This window comes from Brassica napus, chromosome A9 (genome assembly GCF_020379485.1).
Source record: "Brassica napus cultivar Da-Ae chromosome A9, Da-Ae, whole genome shotgun sequence".
In the NCBI taxonomy this organism is placed as follows: Eukaryota; Viridiplantae; Streptophyta; class Magnoliopsida; order Brassicales; family Brassicaceae; genus Brassica; species Brassica napus.
The window spans coordinates 40,816,423-40,840,725 of NC_063442.1; the positions used below are offsets into that span (position 1 = coordinate 40,816,423).

At 40.2% G+C, this 24,303-nt stretch overlaps 3 protein-coding genes, 2 non-coding genes and 2 pseudogenes across 5 annotated transcripts; 4 read left to right on the forward strand and 3 right to left on the reverse strand.

Annotated features, from left to right (window-relative positions):
* Nucleotides 1-12,299: 12,299 nt before the first annotated feature.
* LOC106369029 (disease resistance protein RPP4) lies at nucleotides 12,300-16,324 on the reverse strand. The gene is made up of 5 exons (XM_013809130.3): nucleotides 15,691-16,324; nucleotides 14,252-15,353; nucleotides 13,870-14,172; nucleotides 12,684-13,787; nucleotides 12,300-12,604 (listed from the first exon to the last, which is right to left on the reverse strand). Exons 1-5 carry the CDS (start codon nucleotides 16,164-16,166, stop codon nucleotides 12,419-12,421), a joined length of 3,171 nt encoding a protein of 1,056 aa, XP_013664584.2. The 5' UTR covers nucleotides 16,167-16,324; the 3' UTR covers nucleotides 12,300-12,418.
* A 146-nt stretch (nucleotides 16,325-16,470) lies between these two features.
* On the forward strand, nucleotides 16,471-17,979 carry LOC106369030 (disease resistance protein CHS1). The gene has a single exon (XM_013809131.3). It carries the CDS (start codon nucleotides 16,518-16,520, stop codon nucleotides 17,778-17,780), a length of 1,263 nt encoding a protein of 420 aa, XP_013664585.2. The 5' UTR covers nucleotides 16,471-16,517; the 3' UTR covers nucleotides 17,781-17,979.
* A 290-nt stretch (nucleotides 17,980-18,269) lies between these two features.
* On the forward strand, nucleotides 18,270-18,341 carry TRNAD-GUC. Its single transcript has one exon. It is a non-coding gene; the product is annotated as a tRNA-Asp (tRNA).
* A 66-nt stretch (nucleotides 18,342-18,407) lies between these two features.
* Nucleotides 18,408-18,481, reverse strand: TRNAV-AAC. The gene has a single exon. It is a non-coding gene; the product is annotated as a tRNA-Val (tRNA).
* A 196-nt stretch (nucleotides 18,482-18,677) lies between these two features.
* Nucleotides 18,678-19,522, forward strand: LOC125578232 (annotated as a pseudogene).
* An 821-nt stretch (nucleotides 19,523-20,343) lies between these two features.
* Nucleotides 20,344-22,160, forward strand: LOC106369032 (annotated as a pseudogene).
* Nucleotides 22,161-22,260: 100 nt separating this feature from the next.
* On the reverse strand, nucleotides 22,261-24,246 carry LOC106369034. Its single transcript, XM_013809135.3, has 3 exons — nucleotides 23,732-24,246; nucleotides 22,603-23,653; nucleotides 22,261-22,459 (listed from the first exon to the last, which is right to left on the reverse strand). Exons 1-3 carry the CDS (start codon nucleotides 24,157-24,159, stop codon nucleotides 22,367-22,369), a joined length of 1,572 nt encoding a protein of 523 aa, XP_013664589.2. The 5' UTR covers nucleotides 24,160-24,246; the 3' UTR covers nucleotides 22,261-22,366.
* Between the last annotated feature and the right edge of the window lie 57 nt (nucleotides 24,247-24,303).

A 24,303-nucleotide genomic window follows, 5' to 3' on the forward strand; every position in this document is an offset into this window, starting at 1 on the left:
TCAGGTAACACAGCAAACCCTGGTGTTGAAACCTGAAGTGTCGCGACCAAAGAATGTCTGCGACTTAACGCATCAGCTACCTTATTAGTTTTTCCGGACTGATGCTTTATCACAAAAGTGAACTGTTGTAGGAAAGCTATCCAAGAAGCATGACGCGATGAAATTTTATCCTGACTTCCCAAGTGTTTTAAAGCATCATGGTCAGTGTAAAGGATGAATTCTTGGTGAAAAAGATAATGCCGCCAGTGCTTAATGGCTTGCACAATAGCATAGAATTCAACATCGTATGTACTGTATCGAGCCCGAGAACCAGCAATCTTTTCGCTGAAGAAGGCAATGGGGCGTCCTGACTGGCTAAGTACGGCTCCAATACCTAACTTGCACGCATCGCAATGTAGTTCAAATACTTGAGTGAAGTCTGGTAAAGCCAAGATTTGAGCCGACACCAAACGTTGCTTAAGGTTTTCGAATGCTTGATCTGCTTCAGGAGTCCATAGAAACGTGATGCCTTTCATACAGTCGGTTAAGGGTGCTGCAATATTGCTGAAGTGATACACGAATCGTCGATAAAAAGAAGCGAGGCCGTGGAAGCTCCGGACGTCGCTGATCGAACGAGGAGTGGGCCAAGATTTGATCGCTTCAACCTTTCCTGGATCAACTTGTAGTCCCTTGTCGGAGACGATATACCCTAGGAACAATACATGATCCACACCGAAGACACATTTGTGGTGTGCTGCGTAAAGCTTCTCACGTCGGAGAACCTCCAAGACGTCTCGTAGATGAGACAAATGGCTAGTCAAGTCGTTGCTAAAGATCAAGATGTCGTCAAAGTAGACAACAACAAATTTACCAATGAATGGGCGAAGAGCCTGATTCATGACTCGCATGAACGTACTTGGTGCATTTGAGAGTCCAAAAGGCATGACCGTCCATTCGAAAAGACCTTCCCTAGTTTTAAAAGCTGTTTTCCATTCATCTCCTGGACGTATACGTATCTGATGATAACCGCTTTTAAGGTCGAGCTTAGTAAATAATGTGGCACGTCCAATTTGATCAAGGAGATCATCAAGGCGCGGAATAGGAAACCTATAACGCACTGTTATCTTGTTGATAGCTCGACTATCAACACACATTCTCCATGAACCATCTTTTTTTGGAATGAGTAATGCGGGAACAGCAGCTGGGCTAAGGCTTTCGCGAACATGTCCTTTTTGGAGAAGCTCCTCGACTTGACGACGCAGCTCGTCGTGTTCCTGCGGGCTCATACGGTAATGCGGTCGGTTAGGAAGGACTGCATTAGGGACCAAGTCAATATGGTGTTGGATGTCTCTTAATGGAGGCAAATCACTCGGGAGTTCAGATGGAAAGACGTCGCTGAATTCTTCGAGCAACGAAGTGAAAGCCGAGGGCGGTTTGCTAGGCGGTGTCATTGTTACTGGTGTGGCTACCAATGCCCAAAGAACATCAACGTCATGCATTTGCTTCTCAAACTCTCCTTTGGGTAGTGCTAGTAATGTTTTCGCTGTTGAGGACTTGTCCGTTTGGAAAGTATTGTCTACACGCGGACTTGGCTCAGGTTGTTCTTTTGAGGGAACTAGTGTAATTGTGCGATTGTCAAACACAAAACTGTAAGTGTTTGCTTTGCCACGATGTATAACATCACGATCAAACTGCCAAGGTCGTCCTAGAAGCAAGTGGCAAGCATCCATAGGTATGACGTCACAAGTTACTGAATCCTTATAGTTACCAATGGAAAAGGAGACGACAACTTGTTTTGAGACGTTGATTTCGGTGCCGTTGTTGAGCCAGGCAAGTGGATAAGGAGACGGATGTGGCGTGACGGTGAGTCCAAGTTTCTGTGCTGCTTCAAATGACATGACATTAGTACAACTTCCTGAGTCGATAATGAGTTTGCAGACCCGGCCATTGATAGTGCAAGTCGAACGAAACAAATTTGTGCGAAGCCATGGCTCCTGCGAAGCTCGAGGTAGTAGACAGTTCCGGCGGAGGACGAGATTAAGACCTGTATCGCCTCGAATGACATCAGTGTTGTCGTCATCCGTAGCGTCATAGTCATCATAGGTTGGTTCGGTGTCCTCTGTTTCTTGAATCATCAAGCCACGCTTTGTGTTTTTAGGACAAGCGGTCTGAATATGGCCGCGTTCTCCACAAGTAAAACAACGCAGTGCATGGGTACGTGCTGGTCTTGAAGAAGCAATAGTCTCGGTGTTAAGGCCTGATTTGGCAGGCTCCGAACGTTGTGTAGCTCCGTCCGTAGCAAGTGTAGCATTTTCGCCTGAATTGGACGTTTGGAATCGTGAGCGTGAAGACGATGTCCATGATGATCGTAACTGTAATTCCATAGAGATGGCGCGTTGGTAAGCTTCAGATACGGAAAGTGGATTAAACTGAGCCAGCGCGGTTTGGAGTTGAGACCGTAATCCTCCAATGAATCGAGATATTAGTTGCTTCTCAGTTTCGCCTGATGTCATTCTAGCAGTCATGTAGAAGAACTCTGTCGCATATTCCTCAACAGTACGGGACCCCTGTCTTAGGTTCTGAAGCTTGTTGTACAAGGTACGCTCGTAATTATATGGTAGGAAAGCACGACGCATATGTTTTGTCAAGCGATCCCAAGAGTTGATTCGTGGTTTGTTATCTTGTCGCCGTGACTCCTTGAGTTGTTGCCACCACGCCATAGCCCTTCCTTTGAAACGGGTAGCAACAAGCGGAACTCGCATATCATCGGGAACTTGTCGAAATTCAAGAATCTCACCCACTGTATTTAACCAGTCGATGAAGTCTTCGGGGTTTAGGGTTCCAAGGAACTCAGGAATTTCAGAGCGAAAACTGGATTCCCACCGATGTTGAGTGTTAACTCGTGGATCTTGTTCTTCGCGGCGATGTTGATGTGGTTCACTACAAGAAAACAGCGGTATTCTGACGGACGATCCGACGGAAAATGAATTCCTCGGAATATACCGAGGCATTTCCGAGGCAATTCCGAGGAAATACAAAATTTTGCTTCCTCGGAATTCCGTCGGAATATTCCGACGGAATTCCGAGGAAAACACATTTCGTCGGAATATTCCGACGGAATACCGAGGAAACTAGTATTCCTCGGAAAAAACCGATGAATTCCGAGGAAATATTATAGACGTTAGAGAGCCGTTAGAGAGCCGTTGGGGGATTTTAAAAATTCCGAGGAAATTCCGACGAACTAGCCGTTTGCATCGGAATTCCGTCGGAATTTCCTCGGACCGTCGGCAGGATTTCACCTATAAATACAAGCACCCCTCTTCCTCTTCATTCACACCATATCTTCATCCTCCCTCTCACTTTCTTTACACACGAATTTGATTCATAAAAAACATGTCTTCTTCCAATTATTTTCGTTCTTGGATCGATCGACCTCATTTGGATCCGAACACGAGATTGCTTACGGAAGAATACCAACAAGGTATAACCGAATTCATGGGGTTAGTTCACCGACAACCGGAAGCAAAAACAGGTATGTTAAGATGTCCTTGCTCTAATTGTAAAAATAAAAAAGTTATTAAAGAATGGGATGTTTGGACTCATTTATATTTGAGTGGGTTTACACGAAGTTACAAAATTTGGTATCATCATGGAGAAACTGATTATGAACTTGGTAGTACTAGCGAACCTCAGCCACCGGTTAGATTAGAAGATCCAATTAGAACGGATGTAGATTACGGTGTAGGTACTGAGCAGATGGTAAATGATCATTTTAGAGGGGAAGATTTACCCAATGCCGAAGCTAGGAGATTTTATGATATGTTGGATGCTGGAAAGCAACCATTGTACGAAGGTTGCAGAGATGGTCATTCAGCTTTATCATCTGCTACAAGATTGATGGGCATTAAGACGGATTATAATTTGGCTGAAGACTGTGTGGATGCGATTGCTGATTATGTAAAAGGTATTCTACCTGAAGATAATGTAGCTCCTGGCTCATACTACGAGGTTCAGAAACTCGTAGCTGGTCTTGGTTTATCGTATCAGGTAATAGATGTATGCAGAGACAACTGCATGATTTATTGGAGGGCGGATGAACAGCGGGTTTCATGCAAATTTTGTGGGAAGCCTCGTTATAAAGATACGAGTGGAAGAATTCCAGTACCATATAAAAGGATGTGGTATTTGCCTTTGACGGAAAGGTTGCAGAGGCTGTATCTGTCTGAACGCACAGCGCAACCAATGAGATGGCATGCGGAGCACTCAACAGATGGTGAGATCAGACATCCTTCAGATGCAAAAGCGTGGAAGCATTTCCAATCAAAGTATCCCGACTTTGCGTATGAGAGAAGAAATGTCTACCTTGGATTATGTACTGATGGTTTCAGCCCGTTTGGCAAGAGTGGAAGACAGTATTCTCTATGGCCAGTCATTCTTACACCATACAACCTACCCCCAAACTTGTGCTTGCGACGAGAGTTTTTGTTCCTCTCGATTCTCGTTCCCGGACCAGAGCATCCTAAGAGATCACTTGATGTGTTTCTTCAGCCACTAATATATGAGTTGCAACAACTATGGACTCAAGGTGCTGAAACATACGATGTTTCGTATAAAGAAAACTTTCAAATGCGGGCAGTACTAATGTGGACAATAAGTGATTTTCCAGCATATGGTATGTTATCTGGATGGACAACGCATGGAAGGCTATCATGTCCATATTGTCAAGATAACACTGATGCTTTCCAACTAAAACACGGAAGGAAAACGTGTTGGTTTGACTGTCACAGGAGATTTCTACCACCAGATCATCCATATCGTAGAAGTAGGAATTTGTTTACGAAGAACAAGAGGGTGTTTGACAGTCCACCTCCGGAAATTCGTGGGAAAGATTTGAAGACACAACTTAGAGATTTTGGTGCAGAAAGAACGCCAGACGTCGGTGGACATGAGCATTTTCCGGTAGATGGTGTTGGAAACCTACATAACTGGCACAAAAAAAGTATTTTTTGGGATCTGCCATACTGGGAGGATCATCTACTAAGGCATAATTTAGATGTCATGCATATCGAGAAGAACTTTTTTGACAACCTGATGAACACGATCCTTAATGTTCAAGGTAAAACAAAGGATAATTTGAAGTCAAGACTGGATTTAGTCGATATATGTGCTCGTTCAGAACTTCATGTTGATGAGAGTGGTAGGGCTCCTTTTCCCATATACCGACTTGATGCAGCGGGAAAGGATGCGTTCTTTGATTGGATTTCAAACGATGTGGAATTTCCAGACGGTTACGCATCTAATTTGCGTAACTGTATCGACAGAAAGGAAGGAAAGTTTACTGGCTTGAAAAGCCATGATTGCCATGTAATGATGCAGCGTCTCCTTCCGTTTGCCTTCAAGGAACTATTACCACGAAATGTTCATGAAGCAATTGCAGGGATAAGTGGTTTCTTCCGCGATTTATGCACAAGATCAGTGACTCTTGAAGGTATTGAAAATTTGAAGACTAACATAGCTGTGATTCAGTGCAACCTTGAGAAGATATTTCCTCCCTCATTTTTTGATGTTATGGAGCATCTTGTTATTCACCTGGTAAGAGAATTGGAGCTTGGTGGTCCTGTGCAGTATAGATGGATGTATCTGTATGAGCGGTATATGTTCCATTTGAAGAAGATGGTGAAAAATTTAAGTAGGGTGGAAGGGTCTATAGTCGCACAGATGATCAATGAAGAAACTTCAAACTTTGCCGAGTACTACTTTCCAGCAGAAGTTCAGACCAAAAACAGAAGACCTGCTCGGCATGATGATAGAGGCGAACGGGCAACATATCATTGGAAGGTTCCAGACATTTTCACAGACGTTGGACGACTTAGCGGAAAACCAAAAGACCGTCGACTTACTGATCAGGAGCGCAGTCATTTGCAAACATATTTACTCACCAACTGCGAAGATGTTCTTCAATATGAAAGGATTTTCATGGCAGAAAAGCGGTTAGAATATAGATACGCCACAGAGGACGAACTAGAAGAAATGAAGCAGAGAGAATTTGGTGGATGGATGTTTACCTATGTGAGTGATGGTTTGGCCAGAGGTGAAACATTTGACGATTGGATACGCGAGATGGTCGTTGGACCAAACTTTGTTGTGAAGTCATATCCGAGATTTTGTACTCGAGGATATGCATTCACAACTCAGAAGAGGAGACGTTCGAGTACGACTTACGATGCTGGTGTTTGTTCTGCATCAGGAGATGATGTATACTACGGACACATAAATGAGATTTTGGAAATCAAGTATTTGGGCATGGTTGGATTGCGCTGTACTGTTTTCTATTGTGACTGGCACGACAACACTCCAGATCGAGGTGTGAGAACAGATGCATTTGGTGTTACATCAGTAAATTCAAGACGGAAGCTGCAATATTATGATCCTTTCATTCTTGCTTCTCAGGCCGATCAGGTTTGTTATATCAAGTACCCCCGGGTAAGGAACAGAGATGATCCATGGGTTACTGTTACAAGACTCAACCCGAGAGGCCGAGTTCAGGGAAGTTCTGAGCTGGAAGACCCACTACAACCAAGCACATCCGGCAACTTAAGTGCAGCAGAAGATTTAGGTGGAGTTGGCCTTGTAGTCGATTTAACTGACTTCGGAGAAGAAGCCGCCGTTCACGAAGAGGATGAACCAGTGATTGGAGAGTTTCACCAAGATCCAGATTCAGATTCATCTGGTGATGACGACTCGGAAGAAGACTAGCCTCGACCTTTTTTTTTTTTTTTTTTAAAGGAAAATTTCGAGGAAATTCCGAGGACAGATAGGTTTTCCTCGGAATTTCCTCGGAATAGATCTTCTCGATTGAAAACCCCAAGTTCCTCGGAATTCTGTCGGAAAATTCCGAGGAAATTCCGAGGAACTCTTTATGTTTGTCGGAATTTCCTCGGAAAATACCGAGGAAATTCCGAGGAGATGGGGATTTGATTATAGATTCTTTTTCCTCGGAATCTCCTCGGTATATTCCGAGGAAATTCCGACGAACATAAGGATTTCCTCGGAATCTCCTCGGTATATTCCGAGGAAAATCCGAGGAACTGGGGGTTTTAAATCGAAAACAACGTTTTACGGATTGAATAACACGTATATAACCTTCATTAAGTGTCATAACCAGATTATGATGTTTGGAACTATGAACTTTGGTGTTTTATCCAATAACAAACACTTTTACGATTGCATGAACGAAAACCACACAACGTAAGAGAAACACTTATACACTTTAATAAACGGTAAAGGGAATACTTAGAATTATTTTTGAAATTGTGTTATTTCATGGTTTATGATCATCTATACAAAGAATCCTCAATGGTATGCATTATAATTGTATAAGAAATGAAATACGGCGAAAATAATCGATGTTTTAAAACCCCAAACCCTGGTTCCTCAGAATTTCCTCGGAGATTACCGAGGGTATTCCGAGGAAACTGGATTCGTCGGAATATTTTCATCTAACCGGGTAAACGAAGCCGCCAAATATTTCGGGAAAATTGAATCATAGAATTCCGAGGAAATTCCGACGGAAGTATAAAATATTTCCGAGGAAATTCCGACGGATATTTTCCGTCGGACGCCTCATAAGATTAGGGCGAGCCCGATCTTCTTCCCCATTTCTCTCTTTCTCTCCGCGCCGCTGCACATCTCCTCTCGCGATTCCGGCGATTTCCGGCGATTCCACCGTTCTCTCTCCCGTTTTTCCGGCGATTCTCCCCTAATCCTCCCCCATAATCATGTAAGAACCCTATCCCACTCTTTTAGGTTAGATTTGTATGGTTTTTAAGTAGATTTGATGATTTTGGAATGAGATTTATAGATTTTGTTAGGGTGAATGGTAGATTTGTGTAAAATGGAGTTTGATTATGTATTTCACTTGATTTGAATTTTTTTTTTAGTTTTTATCAATTTTGTGGTTATAAAAATCGAATTTGAAATTATATATATATATATTGAAAACGTTTTTTGTATATAAAATCTATTTTTGCATTTTAAATTCATTTATAAATTTATTAAACATTTTTAAAATCTATAAAACTTTTTTTAAGATTAAAAATCATTTATATAATATTTAAAAACATTTTTTTTGTATTTTATATGTAAAATATAAATTTATATATTTATTAAACATTTTTAAAATTATTAAACTATTTATATTTTTGTGATTAAAAACTATGTTTTAAACTATTTTTATTTTAAACTGTTTTTTTAATTAAAATTATTAGAACTAATTTTTAAATATGTTTTTTTTTAATTTACAGGTCTAATGATGATCAGATCCGGCCTCGCCAGCGTCGTAGCCGGGGTGGTATGGGGAGCCAGTCTCGGGGTTCTTCCAGCCATGTTCAGGATTCCGTTTCGCCCCACAGCTCATACCAAACATCTCCCTCTCCATTACTCGCTCCTGCTGCTCCCTCTCCCGCTGCTGCACCCGCTCCTGGTCCCGCTGCTGCACCTGGTCCTCTGGGAGTGATGAGGGTTGCGGAGTTGGTTCGACAGCCCGGTCGTGACCATCTTCCCTATCTCACTGAGTATCCACATGGACATGGTCAAACATGGTAATTTAAACTTTTATTTTTTAAACTATTTTTAATTTTTAAACTATTTTTTTATTAATAATTTATTTTTTTTGTTAGGTTCAACCGATCCGGGAACGGGATCAGCGCATGGATCAACCGTATGATGTACTCGGCCCTCGACAGCGGACATCCGACTTTCACTCACTTCCCTGTCGAGAAGCAGCATCTGTGGTTTCAGCAGTTTGCGGTAAGTATTCTAATTTTTAAATTATATTTTTTATATTATTAAAACTATTTTTTGTAATTATTAAACTATTTTCTATATTTATTAGACATTTTAAATATTATTAAAACTTATTTTTGTAATTATTAAACTAATTTATATATTTATTAGACATTTTAAATATTATTAAAACTTATTTTTGTAATTATTAAATTATTTTTTTAATTATTAAACTATTTTTTATTTATTAAAACGACGATTTTTGTAATTTTTAAACTATTATATTTTTGTGCTTAAAAACTATTTTTAAACTATTTCAGCAAGAATTCAACTGGAATGCCGATGATACGCTCTCTATCTATCACCATTTTGTCCATAAAGTTATGGACAACTATGGGAAGCAGATGTACGAGTGGAAGAAGAAGTGGGAAGTAAACAAGGTAGTTTTTAATTTATTAACAATTTTTAATTTATTAAACTATTTTTAAAATTATTAAACTTTTTTTTTTAAATTAAAAGGTCCCAAAGTCGATGAACGGCACGGTCTGGAAGGAGTTGTGTGCGCATTGGGATAAAGAAGAGACGAAAGAAACTTCTTCCACCAACTCCAACAACCGCAGGAGCGACCGTAAAGGAAAGGGCATCTACAAGCATAACTTGGGTGCTCAATCTATTGCCACTCTGGCGGATCGCATGGTAAGCTCAACCGCTTTTTCTTCAATTATTTAAGTTTCAGAATTTTATTTTTTTTGCATTTTCAAATCTCTAATGTTTGTCTAATTTATTTTTTTTCAAGGCGGAAGAAAATGAAGGCCACCCAGTTGATGATCTCGCCCTTATGAAAAGGGCGTATACCAACAAGAAGACCGGCCAGATTGATGATGGTCTTGTGAGGGACGTGGTCGACCTGGTCCAGACTCAGGTGTATGACGAAGTGTCTCAGCTTCAAACCGATGATGACGATTCGACGGCCTCGACCAACTTGTCTCGGGTTCGAATCAACGAAATCGTTGAATCGGTAAGTTTTTTTTTTAAAAGTTCAATTTAATTATTTCTTGATTTTTATTTTATCATCAATTTAAATTATCTTAACTTCGTTTTATTTATATTTCAGTCGGTTCCAAAGAAAAAGGGACGTTTGGTCGGTTTGGGTCGTCGCTCCCGGTCGGCTGCTCCTTCTTCTGCACCACATGCGTATGTTGATCCAGAAGTTCTTACGGCTCAGCTGAAGGACAAGGATGATCGGATATCTGCGTTGGAGGCTCAGATGGCAGCTCAACAGGCGGGCTATGAGACCCAGAAGAGGCTGAACGAGCAGATGATGGACATGATGAAGAGGATGTACCCGAACGAGACGTTCCCGAACATTCCAGACCCGTAGTTTTTTTTTTTCCAAAAACTCTGAATGTTTTATTTAAATTTGAATATTATCTACTATGTTTTATTTTATGTTTTATTCAATTTTAATTTTAAATTTTAAAAATTTTAATTTTTTTCCAAAAAAAATAATTTTTAAAAAAAATAAATTTTTTAAAAAATAATTTTTTTCAAAATTCCGAGGGAATGGAGGTCCTCGGATAATTCCGAGGAACTTTTATCCCTCGGTAAATTCCGACGAACATTAAGTTCCTCGGAATTGTCTGAGGGAAAGGATTCCTCGGAATTTTCCGAGAAACTCAATTCCCTCGGAAAATTCCGAGGGAAGAAAGTTCCTCGGAATTTTCCGAGGAACAAATGTTCCTCGGAATTTTCCGAGGAACTTTCTTCCCTCGGAATTTTCCGATAAATATTCCGAGAAATATTTCGTCGAAACTTCCGAGGATTGGACCATCGGAATTCCTTCGGTATTTTCCGAGGAACCTTCCGACGAACATTGTGTCCTCGGAGTTTCCTCGGAATTTTGTTTCCTCGGAATTCCGTCGGAAAATTCCGACGGAATTCCGAGGAATTATGAATTTCCGAGGAGTTATTTCCGAGGACTTTTTTCGTCGGTATGTCCTCGGAATAACGTTATTCCGACGACATACCGACGATTTTTTCCCTCAGTATCCCGATGTTTTCTTGTAGTGGTTGTTGATCCCCACGTCGTTGATGATGTTCATATCCTTGATCAGCAAAAACATTGTCGACAAGCTCGTCATCATCGGATAAATCGGGTGGAATATCGCGATGTGGAGGCCGACGACCGTGTTGATCTCCCGGAGCTTCACGTTGAGCATGTTGGTCCTGAAGAACGGTGGTAAGGGCGTTTTGGACCGCTGTCTGTAACGCTTCTTGAAGGTTTGTAGTCAACGTTTCGAACATAAGGCGTACTTCCTCCTGCTGATCGTCCGTCATAGTCTTGCGTGGTGCCATGATCGATTTGTTTGATTGAGAAATCAAACGCCTGGATTCTGATACCAACTGATAGAGTAACCGATAGATGTAGGCGCAATTGTTTAGTCTAAGAATGCCCAAAAGAACCTACGAGCTTGAATCCGTTGAGATCACCAATGATCTAGCCGTAAACAAGAGATGAAAGCAAAGCTTCGTTTTATAAATTCAATAATAATGTGTCTCTTTACAAAGCCTAGAGAGCACTATATATATCAATAGGAAAAGACCTAAGTCCTTAAGGATTATGACCTTACAAGAAATAGGAAACTTAACGTTTAACTAGAACAGAAATAATTAAGTAAAAGTAAAGCTAAAACCGAAAAGGAAATATAGTCCACGCTGCATCACAAACCAGTTAGCATACTCTTTGATCCATTGCCCTTGTTCACTGTCCTTCACACCATCAGCTACATGGAGAACTTTCCTGTGTTTGTTTCTTGCTTCAGTTATCTCATTCCTCTCATGATCTGAACTTGTTAGATCTTCTTCCACTTCAATGTTTTCTAGAAAAAAGATGTGTATGAAACATGTTAACATATCATTTTATATGTTTACAATGACTAATGTTCGAAGATCAAATGTAGATAATTGTGTCCCCATTCCTGTAACCTGAAAAGGAGAGATGAATTTGATTTGACGTGATTTTTTGATGTACAATCTTAGGTCACTATTTAGATGTAGGTCTGCAGCTATTATATTATCTTTCCACTCATTTTATTAGGAAATTATGCTAGGTACATTCGAAAATCTGAAGAAATTTAAGAAAAATCTATGTGTAGTAGATAAAGTATGGTACTGACCATAGGTATGTGACATATTAGTTTATATTGAATGTTAATATTTGATATTGTATGCTAACTATAAACACATGTGTTATTTTAATAGTTGAACCACAACCAAAGTCAGCCTCTATACATGATTACATCCAGCTGGAGATTACATGACACATGCACCAGAGGCATACACACTTGGATCTCTAATCCTAACACCTCCAATTACAGGCCAAAGAAGACAAGGATGTTGTTAAAAGGTGAATTCAAGGTAGACCTAAGCTAACTTCAGCTGATACTGAACTTGCACTGATGTGATTGTTATTAATATCATTAATCGTTATTGAAAGTTCTCAACATCAAATTGATTGTTCATGAAACAAGGTGTCATAGGGTGAAGAGAAAGAACCTGTAGGAAGTGTGGTGAAACTGATCACAGTCGCGCTCTCTGCAAAATAATGTATAACACTATTACTTAGCGGTTACACATTAGTTTTGAACCTTGAAGTTCACTTGAAAACACGTAGGAGAGAAGCAAATAGAACAGCCACTAGCGTGATGCAGATAGGAATGCCTATAAACATGTGTGCAGTTGTATTCTTGAGAAGGTGGATGATATGGCAGATCCTTGTGGCTTGATGATTCAGTACATAAAAGGGCATATCAGTTTCTTTGAAAAAGGTTCTTTGTTGTACCTATAAAAGAAAGGAGATTGTTTCAAAAAAGAACTACATAAATCATGCTAGAGACTGGATCCAGAGTATAAATATTCACCTCTTCGTTTGGTTTGTCCCTAAAATGTTCTACAGAATCAGCTTCTTCAAGGGAATCACATCCGTGTGCATCAAGAAACTGTAGACTCAGTGGGAGTTTTTCCACTGATCTGAGATTCTTGCAGTTATTAAGGCAAAGAGTTACCAGTGAGGTAAGATCTCTGATGCTTGATGGCAATGCAACAAACTCATGGCCGCTGAGATCTAAATTTGTCAACTTAATGAAATAGATGAGCTGGTCTGACAAAAACTCAACATTGTTGCAGTTTTCAAGGCAAAGCTCAAGCAAACAGTATCTTCCTTGTTCCTCACTTGTTTCAGATAGTTTCACCAGTGATCTGAGGTTCCTACAGTTGGTAAGAGTCAGTGTCTGCACCTGTGTTAGCTTTGGCAACTCCTTGAGCTTGAAGCAGTTTCTAAGCCAGAGAGTTTTCAACCGGGTGAGACTAACCATAGCTTCTGGTAAGCTCTCAAAATCATTCCCACTGAGGTCCAGCTTCTCTATGAACTCCAACTTATGGATCCCATGAACCCCAGATGGAATCTTCCGGATGTTTAAGTTCACTAGCTTTAGCTCTTTAAGATCAGGAAAATCTGGAAAGCTGTCAAAGGAGAAAGATTCACCGTTTTCTTTGTGGCTGAACCTCATGATGCTGAGGGAGTTGAATCTGTTGCACTCTGAGATGAGCCATGGTGATTGCTGCAGATTCATTGAAGATGTGACAGGGATCTGTTGATCAGAGTTAAAAGAAACATATTCAGCAGTTCCTCTAAATTTTGAACAGAACTCAAAACTTATGTCTCCACCAATGGATATGTTTATAAGTGCATCCATCTTCACTTTTGCATCCGGAAACTCCAACCCAATATGTTGCTGCATTGTAGGTTTCCGTACAAAAAACTTCAAGGCACTTCTAAGGCCTCCACAGTAAGATAACTTGAGCTTCTTTATGCTAGACCTTTTTCCAATAGACTCTGGAATGCCTTTTAGTCTTGTGCAGTGTTCCAAAGCCAGTTCCTCAAGACTAGTGATACCTGAAAGATCTGGAAGTTGCTTGAGATGCTTAGATCCTGTTACATCTAGTCTCTTCAAACTCTCCATCATCTAAGCAAGATACATTAACAACAAAGGTTGGATAAGAATTACACAGACATTAATTAGCTGCAGAATGAAAGAGAAAGATTACCGGTGTTCCACTCCAGAGAGTTTCTAAATCACTGTGACGCAGATTGAGTTCAACAAGAAAATATGGATCAGCATCAGAAGGCAGGGTTCTCAAGGGGAATGCATCCCAATGGAATAGCCGTAGGCTAGGAGGCAAGAGATGTTGGTCTGGAATGAGTTGCAGCTTTGACTCTCTGGAATCTACATGCTTGTAGACTTTGAGAAACTTGAGATTATGCATATGGCCAACGACACTGGCCTTCATGGAAAATGCACAGGCCAGGTTACACGAGTGTAGGGACATGCATTCAGTTTGTTCACCTCCCTGATGATATCAAGACAAGCAAAAAAAAAACACCTAGGTCAGGTTAGAACAGGTCAAAGAATTGTCTATTAATGCTTACATCTCTGAAATTAGTCAGTGCATAGCAAATATCCTGAGGATCTCTGAGGAATTTTCTAGCCAAAGAAGTGTCGTCACGGATCATTTCTCTTGCCATTTGTTCAACCAACTTATGCATGATTACAGATCCGTTAGTTGATATTTTGATGAGAGACTTCTCAGCTAAAACTCTTATCCACAGGCTGCTCTGAGGTATGGGTCCATGGAGAAGGGAATTGATACGCTGGAGAGTGTCTCCGTTGAAGAGACAAGCAACATGAAGGAACACATTCTGGTGTGGTTTTGGTAATCCCTCGTAGCTAATTTTCAAGATTTCCATTGTATTCTCGTCAAGGCTGCTTTCAAGTGCAGTTAAAGCTTCCTCCCACACCTCAGGAGCAGCCGTCCTTCCACGGAGAAACAATGCATGGGCTTGGATAGCAGAAGGAAGACCGTGAGAAAGCCGAGTAGCTCGGATTGAGAGTTGTTCAAAACCATCACAAGGAGGAGGTCCTTCAAAAGCAATCTGTTTAAACATCTTGAGAGCATCCTTATCATTCAAGCAATTAACCTCATAAACGTTTTCTACTCCACAGGTGTTCAGCAAGCCCATATCTCTAGTTGTTATGATGATTCGGCTCCCTGGACCAAACCAGTGTTTTTCCTTGGCCAAGGCGTGTACCTGCGCCACTTTATCCACACCATCAAGCACAAGAAAAACCTTTTGGTGCCCAAGCCTCTTCTTTATCTCTTGACATCCAGCTTCCACGCTCCATAAGCTAATATCATCAGAGAGGATACTGCAGAGCATTTCTTTCTGAAAATGCTTTAGATCATGGTCATGCTCTTTACTAACACTCTTGATGTTTTCTATGAAACAACGAGCTCTAAATCTAGGTGAGAGCTGGTCATAGAGACACTTGGCTATTGAGGTTTTCCCAATCCCTCCCATTCCCCAGATTCCTAACACTACAACCTCATTGGACTCAAGATCCAGTAGATGATTAAGACCTTCCATGTGAGCTTTCATCCCAACAATATTGCCTGAGTCTATTTTCTGCATCAGTGTCACACGTCTTGATATGTCTCTGGCAATTTCTCCAACCATAACAGCCTCATCAACGCTAAACAAAATGAACACACACTGATGCAACCTCAAGTTTCCAATACTTACAAAGATACTCCCTCTTTCCACTAAGAGAGATGTTTTAGAACAAAAAAATTGTTTTACAAATATATATCTTTTTATGCATAAATTGTAAACTTCAAAAACATTAAGAAGTTTATTGAATTACTATTAGTTAAAATTATTGGTAACTAATAATTACAGAAAATGAATCATTTAAAATAATGATTTAATGTGTTTTCTTAGTATGTGTGAAAACACTAGAAAATATATTTTTAAAGAAAAGACGTAAGTATATATATTTTTGTAACTATATTATGGTAAGAAGAGCTTACCAGTGTCTTGAATCCAGGCCTGAAAGGTTAGCTATTAGGTGAAGAGCTTCTCTCCACTTGTGAACCTTGTGCACCATTTCTGGACGACCCTTGTACCGTTCTAAAGAGAAACTCCCTAGCTGATGCCTGACGGTGGAAGGATCAACTCCATAGAAGACAGGGAAGACTTCAAGTGTTCCCTCCTTCATATACTCCATTATCAACTGAAGTTCCATTAAGCACCACCTCGAGGTAGCGTAGTTCTCGGAGAGAACCACAACCGCGAAGCTGGAACCCTTGAGAGCTATGTGGAGTTGGTCGGAAATGTGGTCTCCTTTCTCAAGTCTTTGGTCGTCTTTGAATGTAACAATCCCTCTGCTATCAAGTGCTGCGTATAGGTGGCTGACGATGGTTTTGCGAGTGTCTTCTCCTCTGAAGCTGAGGAAGACGTCATACATGGATACACGAGGGATAGAGGAGGAGGAGGAGGACGCCATTGTTGAAGTCGTTGAACGGTTTGTTCTATGGTGGTTAATGCATAATGGACCATGGCTTCGTTCTTCTTCTTAAATGTGATGTGAGAGCAGCTTTGGTTATTTCTGAGTAATTGTTGATGGAAGAAAATTTGTGTGGAATTTTCATTCTATAAAAAAAATTTCTCATAATATATATTTTCCTCATATAGTATCATTTTATGCTAATGGTTGACTGACTTTTCAGTTACAAGTCAACGCTAAGTGGCTTCATTCTCTACTTCCTCCACATGGGACTCGCTTTAGTATTCATACTGTCACACATAGACACAAAAGATAGAAGTGGTCCAAAAAAAAAAGTGAACCAGAAACCAAATGTCTTCTTCTTATTCATTTTTGTTGGCTGGAAGAGAGTTGGATGTGTTCTTGAGTTTCAGCGGTAAGAAAGCTCTTGACATGGACTTTGGTTATGATTTGTCACGAAATGGCATCAAGTCTTTTAAATCTGAAAGCTGGAAGGAGAAGAGTTTCAAGCCGATCGCTAGACAAACACTGGAGGCTTTGACTGAGTCCAAAGTTGCAGTGGTCATGACCTCTGATGAAGAAGCTTCTTCCGTTGGGTTCCTTGAAGAGCTCCTTGTGATCCTCGAGTTTCAAGAGAAGCGTTCACTCACAGTCATACCAATCTTTTTAACAAAGCGTCCTTTAGATATGGAAGAAGTCTCTCACCTGTTTCCGGAGAGAGACAGGACGTGGAGGACTGTGATCGCCAAGCTGGAGAACATATCTGCGCAGTATTCACTTTCTAGGAACCTTGCGGTGATTCACGGATCGCACCGGATCAAGCAGGTGGCTGATGACATTAGGCTTATGTTTCTCTCTTGTGCGTCTAGTGACTTCAAAGGTCTTGCAGGAATGGATCGTCACTTGAGAGCGTTTCATGAGCTGTTGGCTTTGGACTCTGACAAAGAGGTTCGTACTGTTGGCATTTGGGGTTGTGCTGGTGTGGGAAAGACAACTCTTGCGAGGTACTGTTATGCTGAGATCTTTGTGAAGTTTCATACACATCTTTTTCTAGAAAACATCCAAGACATGAAGCAAAAGCTTCTAGAAAACATTGAAGTGGAAGAAGATGTAACAAGTTCAGATCATGAGAGGAATGAGATAACTGAAGCAAGAAACAAACACAGGAAGGTTCTCCTTGTAGCTGATGGTGTGAAGGACAGTGAACAAGGGCAATGGATCAAAGAGTATGCTAACTGGTTTGCTCCAGGAAGTAGAATCATTTTAATTACTCAAGACAAGAGTGTTCTTGAGGAGTCAGGAGTGAATCATGTGTACGAAGTTGGGTCTTTAAGATATGATGAAGCAATTCAACTCTTCTCACGCTTTGCTTTCAGGCAGCCATACCCTCCTCCTGAGTTCGAACGCCTCTCAGTTCGTGCGGTTCAGCTCGCAGGGTTTCTTCCAATGGCCATTAGACTGTTTGGGTCTTTTTTAACTGGTAGAGGTAAAGAGGAATGGGAAGCTACACTTCTTAAACTCAGTGCAAAGCAAAGTAAAGAAGCAGTGGAGGTTTGGAAGATTATGGAAGCATCAGAAGATGAACATATTGTGGAAGCATCATCACAAAGATAAAAACCACAATGGAAGTAAGAGGAGACACTTGTCCCATGTAGTGTTCTGTTTTATTTTTCTCTTTTTCCTTTGTATAATATGTATGTGAGAACTTCTAAATGTTAGTATCAAAAGCTCAACCTGTTTTTGTGTTTCTTGTAAACTGCTTCTATTGTTATTAGTAGATTAAAACTCTTGATTAGTTTTTTTTTTCAGCACAGATTTTGGTGTAAATTAGAGGTGCTAGATATTTATGATGAGACAAGACAATACAAAGCCACTGTAAAAGAGTCACATAACTTAGCCATGATCAAGAATAGTTTTGGTTACAGACAGTGTCCAAATCTGTATATAAAAGAGTAACTTGACAAACACATTTCTTTCTCAGGTTAAACTCAGTATCCAATCCACACAAAGCAGCATGTTAATTGACTGTCAGTCTAATCTTTAGTTTATCTGTTACAAAAGCGTGATATTAATTATTTTCTTGTTACGTAAGTTGGCATCTCAGTCGTTGTAGTATAGTGGTAAGTATTCCCGCCTGTCACGCGGGTGACCCGGGTTCGATCCCCGGCAACGGCGTCTCTTTTCTTGTTATATTTTAAGAAATTTGAATATTTTCATGAAAATGAAAAAAAAACAAAATGATGGCTTCGCCCGGGTTCGAACCGGAGACCTTCAGTGTGTTAGACTGACGTGATAACCAACTACACCACGAAACCTTTTGCATATTAGGCAACACAGCATCTTTTAAATCCTTCAAGTATCACTAGACTTGAGGAATTGATTCTTGAACACGGGACAAGACTAAAAGGCATTCCAAAATCTATTGGAAAAAGGTCTAAACTAAAGAAGCTCAAGTTATCTTATTGTGGAGGGCTTAGAAGTGCCTTCAAGTGTTTTACATGAAAATCTACAATGCAGCAACATATTGGACTGGAGTTTCCAGATGCAAAAGTGAAAATGGATGTGCACTTATAAACATATCCATTGGTGGAGACATAAATTTGGAATTTTGTTCAAACTGTAGAGGAACTGCTGAATATGTTTCTTTTAACTCTGATCAACAGATCTCTGTCACATCTTCAATGAATCTGCAGCAAGCACCTCGGGTCATATCAGAGTGCAACAGAGCTAACTCAGGTACTGAGACACTGACACTTACTAACTGTATAAACCTCAGATAACTGTCTGATACGAGTGAAGAACAACTGTTTGCTTGAGCTTTGCCTTGAAAACTGCAACAATGTTGAGTTTTTGTCAGAGCAGCTCAGTCATTTCACTAAGTTGACAAATATAGATCTCAGCGGCCATGAGTTTGATATATTTGCCATCAAGCATCAGAGATCTCACCTCACTGATAATTTTTTGCCTTAATAACTGCAAGAAACTCAAATCAGTGGAAAAACTCCCGCTGAGTCTTGAGTTTCTTGATGCACAGGGATGTCATTCCCTTGAAGCTGATTCTGTAGAACATTTTAGAGACAAAGAGGTGAATATTAATACTCTTTATCCAGTCTCTACTATGATTTATGTATTTAATTTCTTTTTTGAAACCATCTCCTTTTGATTTATAGGTGCAGCAACGAACCTGTTTCAAAGAAACTGAGATGCCCATTTATGTACTGAGTCATCAAGCCACAAGGGTCTTCCAGATCATCCACCTTCTCGAGAAAACACCTGCACTCATGTTTCTTGGCATTCCTATCTGCATCACCCTAGTGGCTGTTCTTGACGTTTCTCTCCTGCGTGTTTTCAAGTAAACCTCAAAGGCTCAAAACAAGAGAGGTCTCAGTCAAACAGTCAACAAACGACTTCCTCAAGGCTTAAGGTATCTGGAAGTAGAACAAACTGAATGCATGCAAGTCAAGTACTGAACTCCCTATATATACTAGATCACTGTGTTATTTTAGAAATACATTTTTAATGAAGAAACTCCTCACTTCTCACCATTTGGGATAAAATCATTTCTCACTTGATTAGGCCCTTCCTTGACGATAATTAGGAATCATAATAATCGCACTAAAGTAATAGGCCGCAAAGAGATAATCTAAGGTTAATAGATATAGTGCCATACTTCTCTATTATTTTCTAATTAAACTAAACGTCTGGACTAATCAAGGATTAAGATCATTGACTTTTTGTTTGGAACCTAGCGAGATGGATTATCTGACGTGGCCAAAAACATTAGCAATCGAATAAAAGTCAAAGTAGTATTGGGAAAAAGAATTAAGAAACAAGCAGTAGCAACAAAAAAAGCTACTTAAAAAAGGTTAGGTGGTTGGATAAAGATAAAATTGCTGTGCATAAAGATATGAGTACAGAGTACTTAAAATACATGGATGGAGCAATTACTCTAAAGATATTAATGGAGTTCAAAAAGAAAAGATATTAAGTGACGTAAGGTCAGAGAGAGAGAGAGGAGACCAAGGCATCAAAAGACATACATTTATACATACACAACACATGAGACACTATTTGAGTATCTATCTGACTGAAAAGAGAGAGAGCAAGAAGGTGAGAAGCAGAAACCATTCTGAGTTAGTGTTTCTCGTTCTTCATTGAATCTATAAGGAAGGTCTCTCTCTCCCTATCTCTTTCTCTCAATATTGTAGACTTTGTAGTTTCTGTTTCTATCGATTTTAGTCTTATATAAGTATCAACCTCTGTGTATATAAGTATATATCTTCTTCAACAATCTAATCTTTAGAACCTAGATCAATGGATGAATGATAGATAGTTGATAACGACTGTTTTTTCCTCTTTGTAGCCAGTAAGCTATATATTTTGGCCTGAGTCACATGGATAAGAAAGATTCATTTACTACGGCTCATTCAACTCCACCATACCTGAACACTTCCATCTCATGGGGACTTCCAACTGAATCGAATGTTCAGAGTTATGCTGTGACTGAATCACTGAGTTTGAAGGTGCATGCGATGCGAGAGCAAAACATGTTCTTAACCCAACTAAAACCGGTTTCCAGGACAAGGATTCTTCTTCAACTCAGTCCACTGATCAATCCTCTACTGAAGTTACAACTAGCGGAGATGATGATGATGATGATGATAACCCTTCGAGACAAATCTCATTTTCATCAAAACCAGGTCTATTTTTTTAAAGAACTTCAGGGTCTATTCGATTCATATTACTGTCGAGAACATGTACTGAAAAGACAAGATGACATGGTTTTGTTATGTAATGGCGTGATCTTTGGTAAATCCTTTTGTTCTGGTCCCTCTTTTCTTCTTTAGATAGCTTTGAAGAAACTCAAAGGAAGAGATTTCCAAATAGTATAAAATCAGACTCCTCCTACACGATAGGAACCTCAGATATTCACTTTGCTCCTGGGAAGGTATTTGTAAATCTACTATCAGTAATGATAAGACAGAACTTGTGATGGTTGACTAACATCTTGGGTCATATTCTTGTTTCAGGCTAACTTCTTCTTTCCTTGTGCTGATCCACGTTTTGGTGGTTACCTTCCACATGCAACAGTAAGTACATCCTTCTTCATTACATGTGGTGAAGAATGTTCTTGCTAAAAGTGTATTTTGCTTAAGGTGAACTTGTATTAATGAATTGAAACATTATGTTCTGAAGCAGTTCCATGTGATTTTTCAATACACTTGAAAACTTTCTGCAGGTATGGCATCCCAAAAAGGTGAGTCGGGTTCCTTTACCATTGGAACTCATTGATAATGAGCCTGTCTTTGTCAATGCGAAGCAGTTCCATGCAATTATGAGGAGGAGGGAGCAACGTGCAAAGCTAGAGACTCAAAACAAACTAATCAAAGCGCGTAAGGTAATAGTATCTCGCTAGGAGTTTCACCTGTCTCATTCTGGTTTAGTCACTAAATTTAAATCATTGTTGGTACTATACAACAGCCGTATCTTCATGAATCTCGACATGTTCACGCTCTTAAACGACCTAGAGGATCTGGTGGAAGATTCTTACCAAAAAGCTTCAAGAATCTAGAGAGCCAAAACATGATATGTCAATCCAACAAAAAGACACCAAGGGAAACATGTCTGGATTCGTGGCTCATCAGCTGCAGATCAGCAACGACCTTGGTTGTTCAACCACATCTGGATCCGACATAATCTCTGTTTCTGACGGCATTGAGGCAAACCCAACAATGTATATTCATGGTTAGTTAAATGACATGCATGGAGGTGGGAACACGCACCACTTCTCTGTCCATATCTGAGACGGTTGGAATCTGGTGCTGTTTATATTCCCACGAAAGGGAAGTCATCCTTGGCTGTTAGTTCGCTTCTTCTTAGCTTTTATTTCACGTTTTGAACGATGAAAAAAAGACTTCAAGCTTCCTATCTTGTTTTGTCTTTTTGTACCATGAATCATATGTGGTTAACTCTGTGATAGTCTCTTCTCTTTGATTTCCCAAAGTTCATATTCATCCATTTTCAAGATGATCTAGTCAGACATAACGTACCACTTAAAGGATAACCGAGGCAATATTGGCAATGGGAGAAGAAGAGTCGATTAAAAGTTCTTTATTTACAAGGAAAAGAGTTTGATACCTTCCTTACATGACCAAGAACAAGAAAAAAAAAACAGAAAGGCAAAGCCACAATTTAGTCAGCTACTTACGGATTCTCCGTAAGGCCTGCCTGTCATGGGACGAAAGCGGCTTCAAGAACTCATAAGTAGTGACCATAAAACAACGATGCACAATCTTTAGAACATACACAAAATAGTGAAAGATAGAAAGCAACATAGCGTCTATGAACAGCATATTGATCATCCAAGAGGGAAGAAGTAACATAACATGCATAGCCATCTTCTTCAAGAGAAGGCATTTCCGATATAGCTAGAAACTTTTGCAACGCAGTTATCCTGCGATGCTTCAAGTCTACATAGCTCGGATTCCCATTCACTGACGGTTTTCCCGCGTAGGAAGGAGCCGAATACTTTTAGGGTCAGTGGAATACGACCTGTAATCAGGACAGCACGAATGGAGAGCCGGAAGTACTCCCTAGGGACGTGTTCCTGTTTGAAGGCAAATTGTGAAAAGAGCTGAAGAGCTTCATCATATCTTAGAGTCTCAACTTTGTAGAGGTGTTTGACTCCACACTTGAGTAGCACACGATTGGACTGGGTGACATATATCAGTCTACTCCCTGGACCAAACCGACGAGCAATGTTTCTGATATTTTCGAGTTGGCCAGTGTCATAGAGATGGATATCTACAATAAGCAAAACCTTCCGATGTCCAAGATTCGCATTCACAAGTTCATCGAATCTCTCTAACTCTTCACCCGGTCTAACAGCTACTTTTGCCGATAGACCAGCTCTTGCGATTTTCTCTAGCAAACAGGTTGAACCAAAAGAGTGTGCGGTTTGATACTCAAAGTAGTAGTGATCTTGAAACTGTGGTGAGACCTTTTGGTAAACACATCTCGCAAGTGTTGTTTTGCCAACTCTTTCCTCACCACAAATGCCCATTTCTCCAAGTCCGTCTTCTTCGGAATCCATATTAAGCAGCAGTGCGTCCACTGCTTTCATTTGCCGATCCATCCCAACAAGGCTATCGAAATCAATAGATGGAGCCAATTGAGACAACTCGTTGCCCGTAACATACTTGTCTTTTTGCACGTACGCAGGGCTCCTTGCAGGCGTACTAGGGTTGACGACACTAATAAGCTTTTCTGCATACATAATTCTCCCAGCTATCTTCCTGAAAACATCTCTAACAAGCATGATCCCCTTGGTGAGAAATCCAGTTTTTTCAGGTATCATCCAGTGACAATGATATATCATAGTCTCTACCATTTTCTCGGGTGGTTTCAAACGTTTAGAAACGTGGAGCATAACTCTAAAAATAATGAAAGCGTCTGTGTCTCCATCCTCACTTGAGTCTCCATCCTCCCTATGATGCACTTGGAGAGGCCAAGAATTAGTTTGTAATATAAACCCGGCAGATGTTTAGTTAATCTTAATTTATTACCAATGAGAGTATAGTTGTTGATAGGTCTTAATCATACTGGCCAGTGCCTTTCTCCATCTCTCCACCGTCTCCCAGTTGTTGTTGCTATCTCCATCAAGATTCTGTGCTTGCTCTAAAACATCTGAAGGATCCACCTCGTGTAGGACTGGAATCATCACCAGCGATTGTTTCTCCTCACACTCGACTATCTTCGCCAGTTCGTCGAGGCACGAGACTGAAGCAGTGTAGTTCTTCGATATGACCACGATCGCTATTTTGGAGTTTTCAATTGCCTCGAGCACTTGAGTGGAAGCTGGTTGATTCCATGGCATCTCTTCTTCTTGTCTGAAAGTCTTGAACTGCTTTTTAAACAGTGCAAGGAGAAGATGGCTAACGAAAGTTCTTCGGGTGTCGATTCCTCTGAAACTGAGGAATACATCGAACTTCATCGCTTATGATCGGAAGGTCTCTAAGAGATTGAGAAAAAAAAAAACTAGGTCCCTTCTTTGAATAATATTTGCTTCTTTAAATTTTAAAGGACAGTGAAGAAGACAAAAAAAAAAAAAAACATTTTAAAATTTGCCTCCAGTGGA

Bases quoted from the DNA above. Each gene is read 5' to 3' on its own strand.
- LOC106369029 (XM_013809130.3), bottom strand. From the start codon at position 16,166: ATGGCGTCCTCCTCCTCCTCCTCTATCCCTCGTGTATCCATGTATGAC. The intron at 15,354-15,690 runs GTAAGCTCTTCT...CATTTTGTTTAG, and splicing joins GGCCTGGATTCAAGACACTG to CGTTGATGAGGCTGTTATGG. The intron at 13,788-13,869 runs GTAATCTTTCTC...TATCTTGCTTAG, and splicing joins CTCTCTGGAGTGGAACACCG to ATGATGGAGAGTTTGAAGAG.
- LOC106369030 (XM_013809131.3), top strand. From the start codon at position 16,518: ATGTCTTCTTCTTATTCATTTTTGTTGGCTGGAAGAGAGTTGGATGTG.
- LOC106369034 (XM_013809135.3), bottom strand. From the start codon at position 24,159: ATGAAGTTCGATGTATTCCTCAGTTTCAGAGGAATCGACACCCGAAGA. The intron at 23,654-23,731 runs GTAATAAATTAA...AGTGCATCATAG, and splicing joins CAACAACTATACTCTCATTG to GGAGGATGGAGACTCAAGTG. The intron at 22,460-22,602 runs GTTTCTAGCTAT...TATGTTCTAAAG, and splicing joins AGGATAACTGCGTTGCAAAA to ATTGTGCATCGTTGTTTTAT.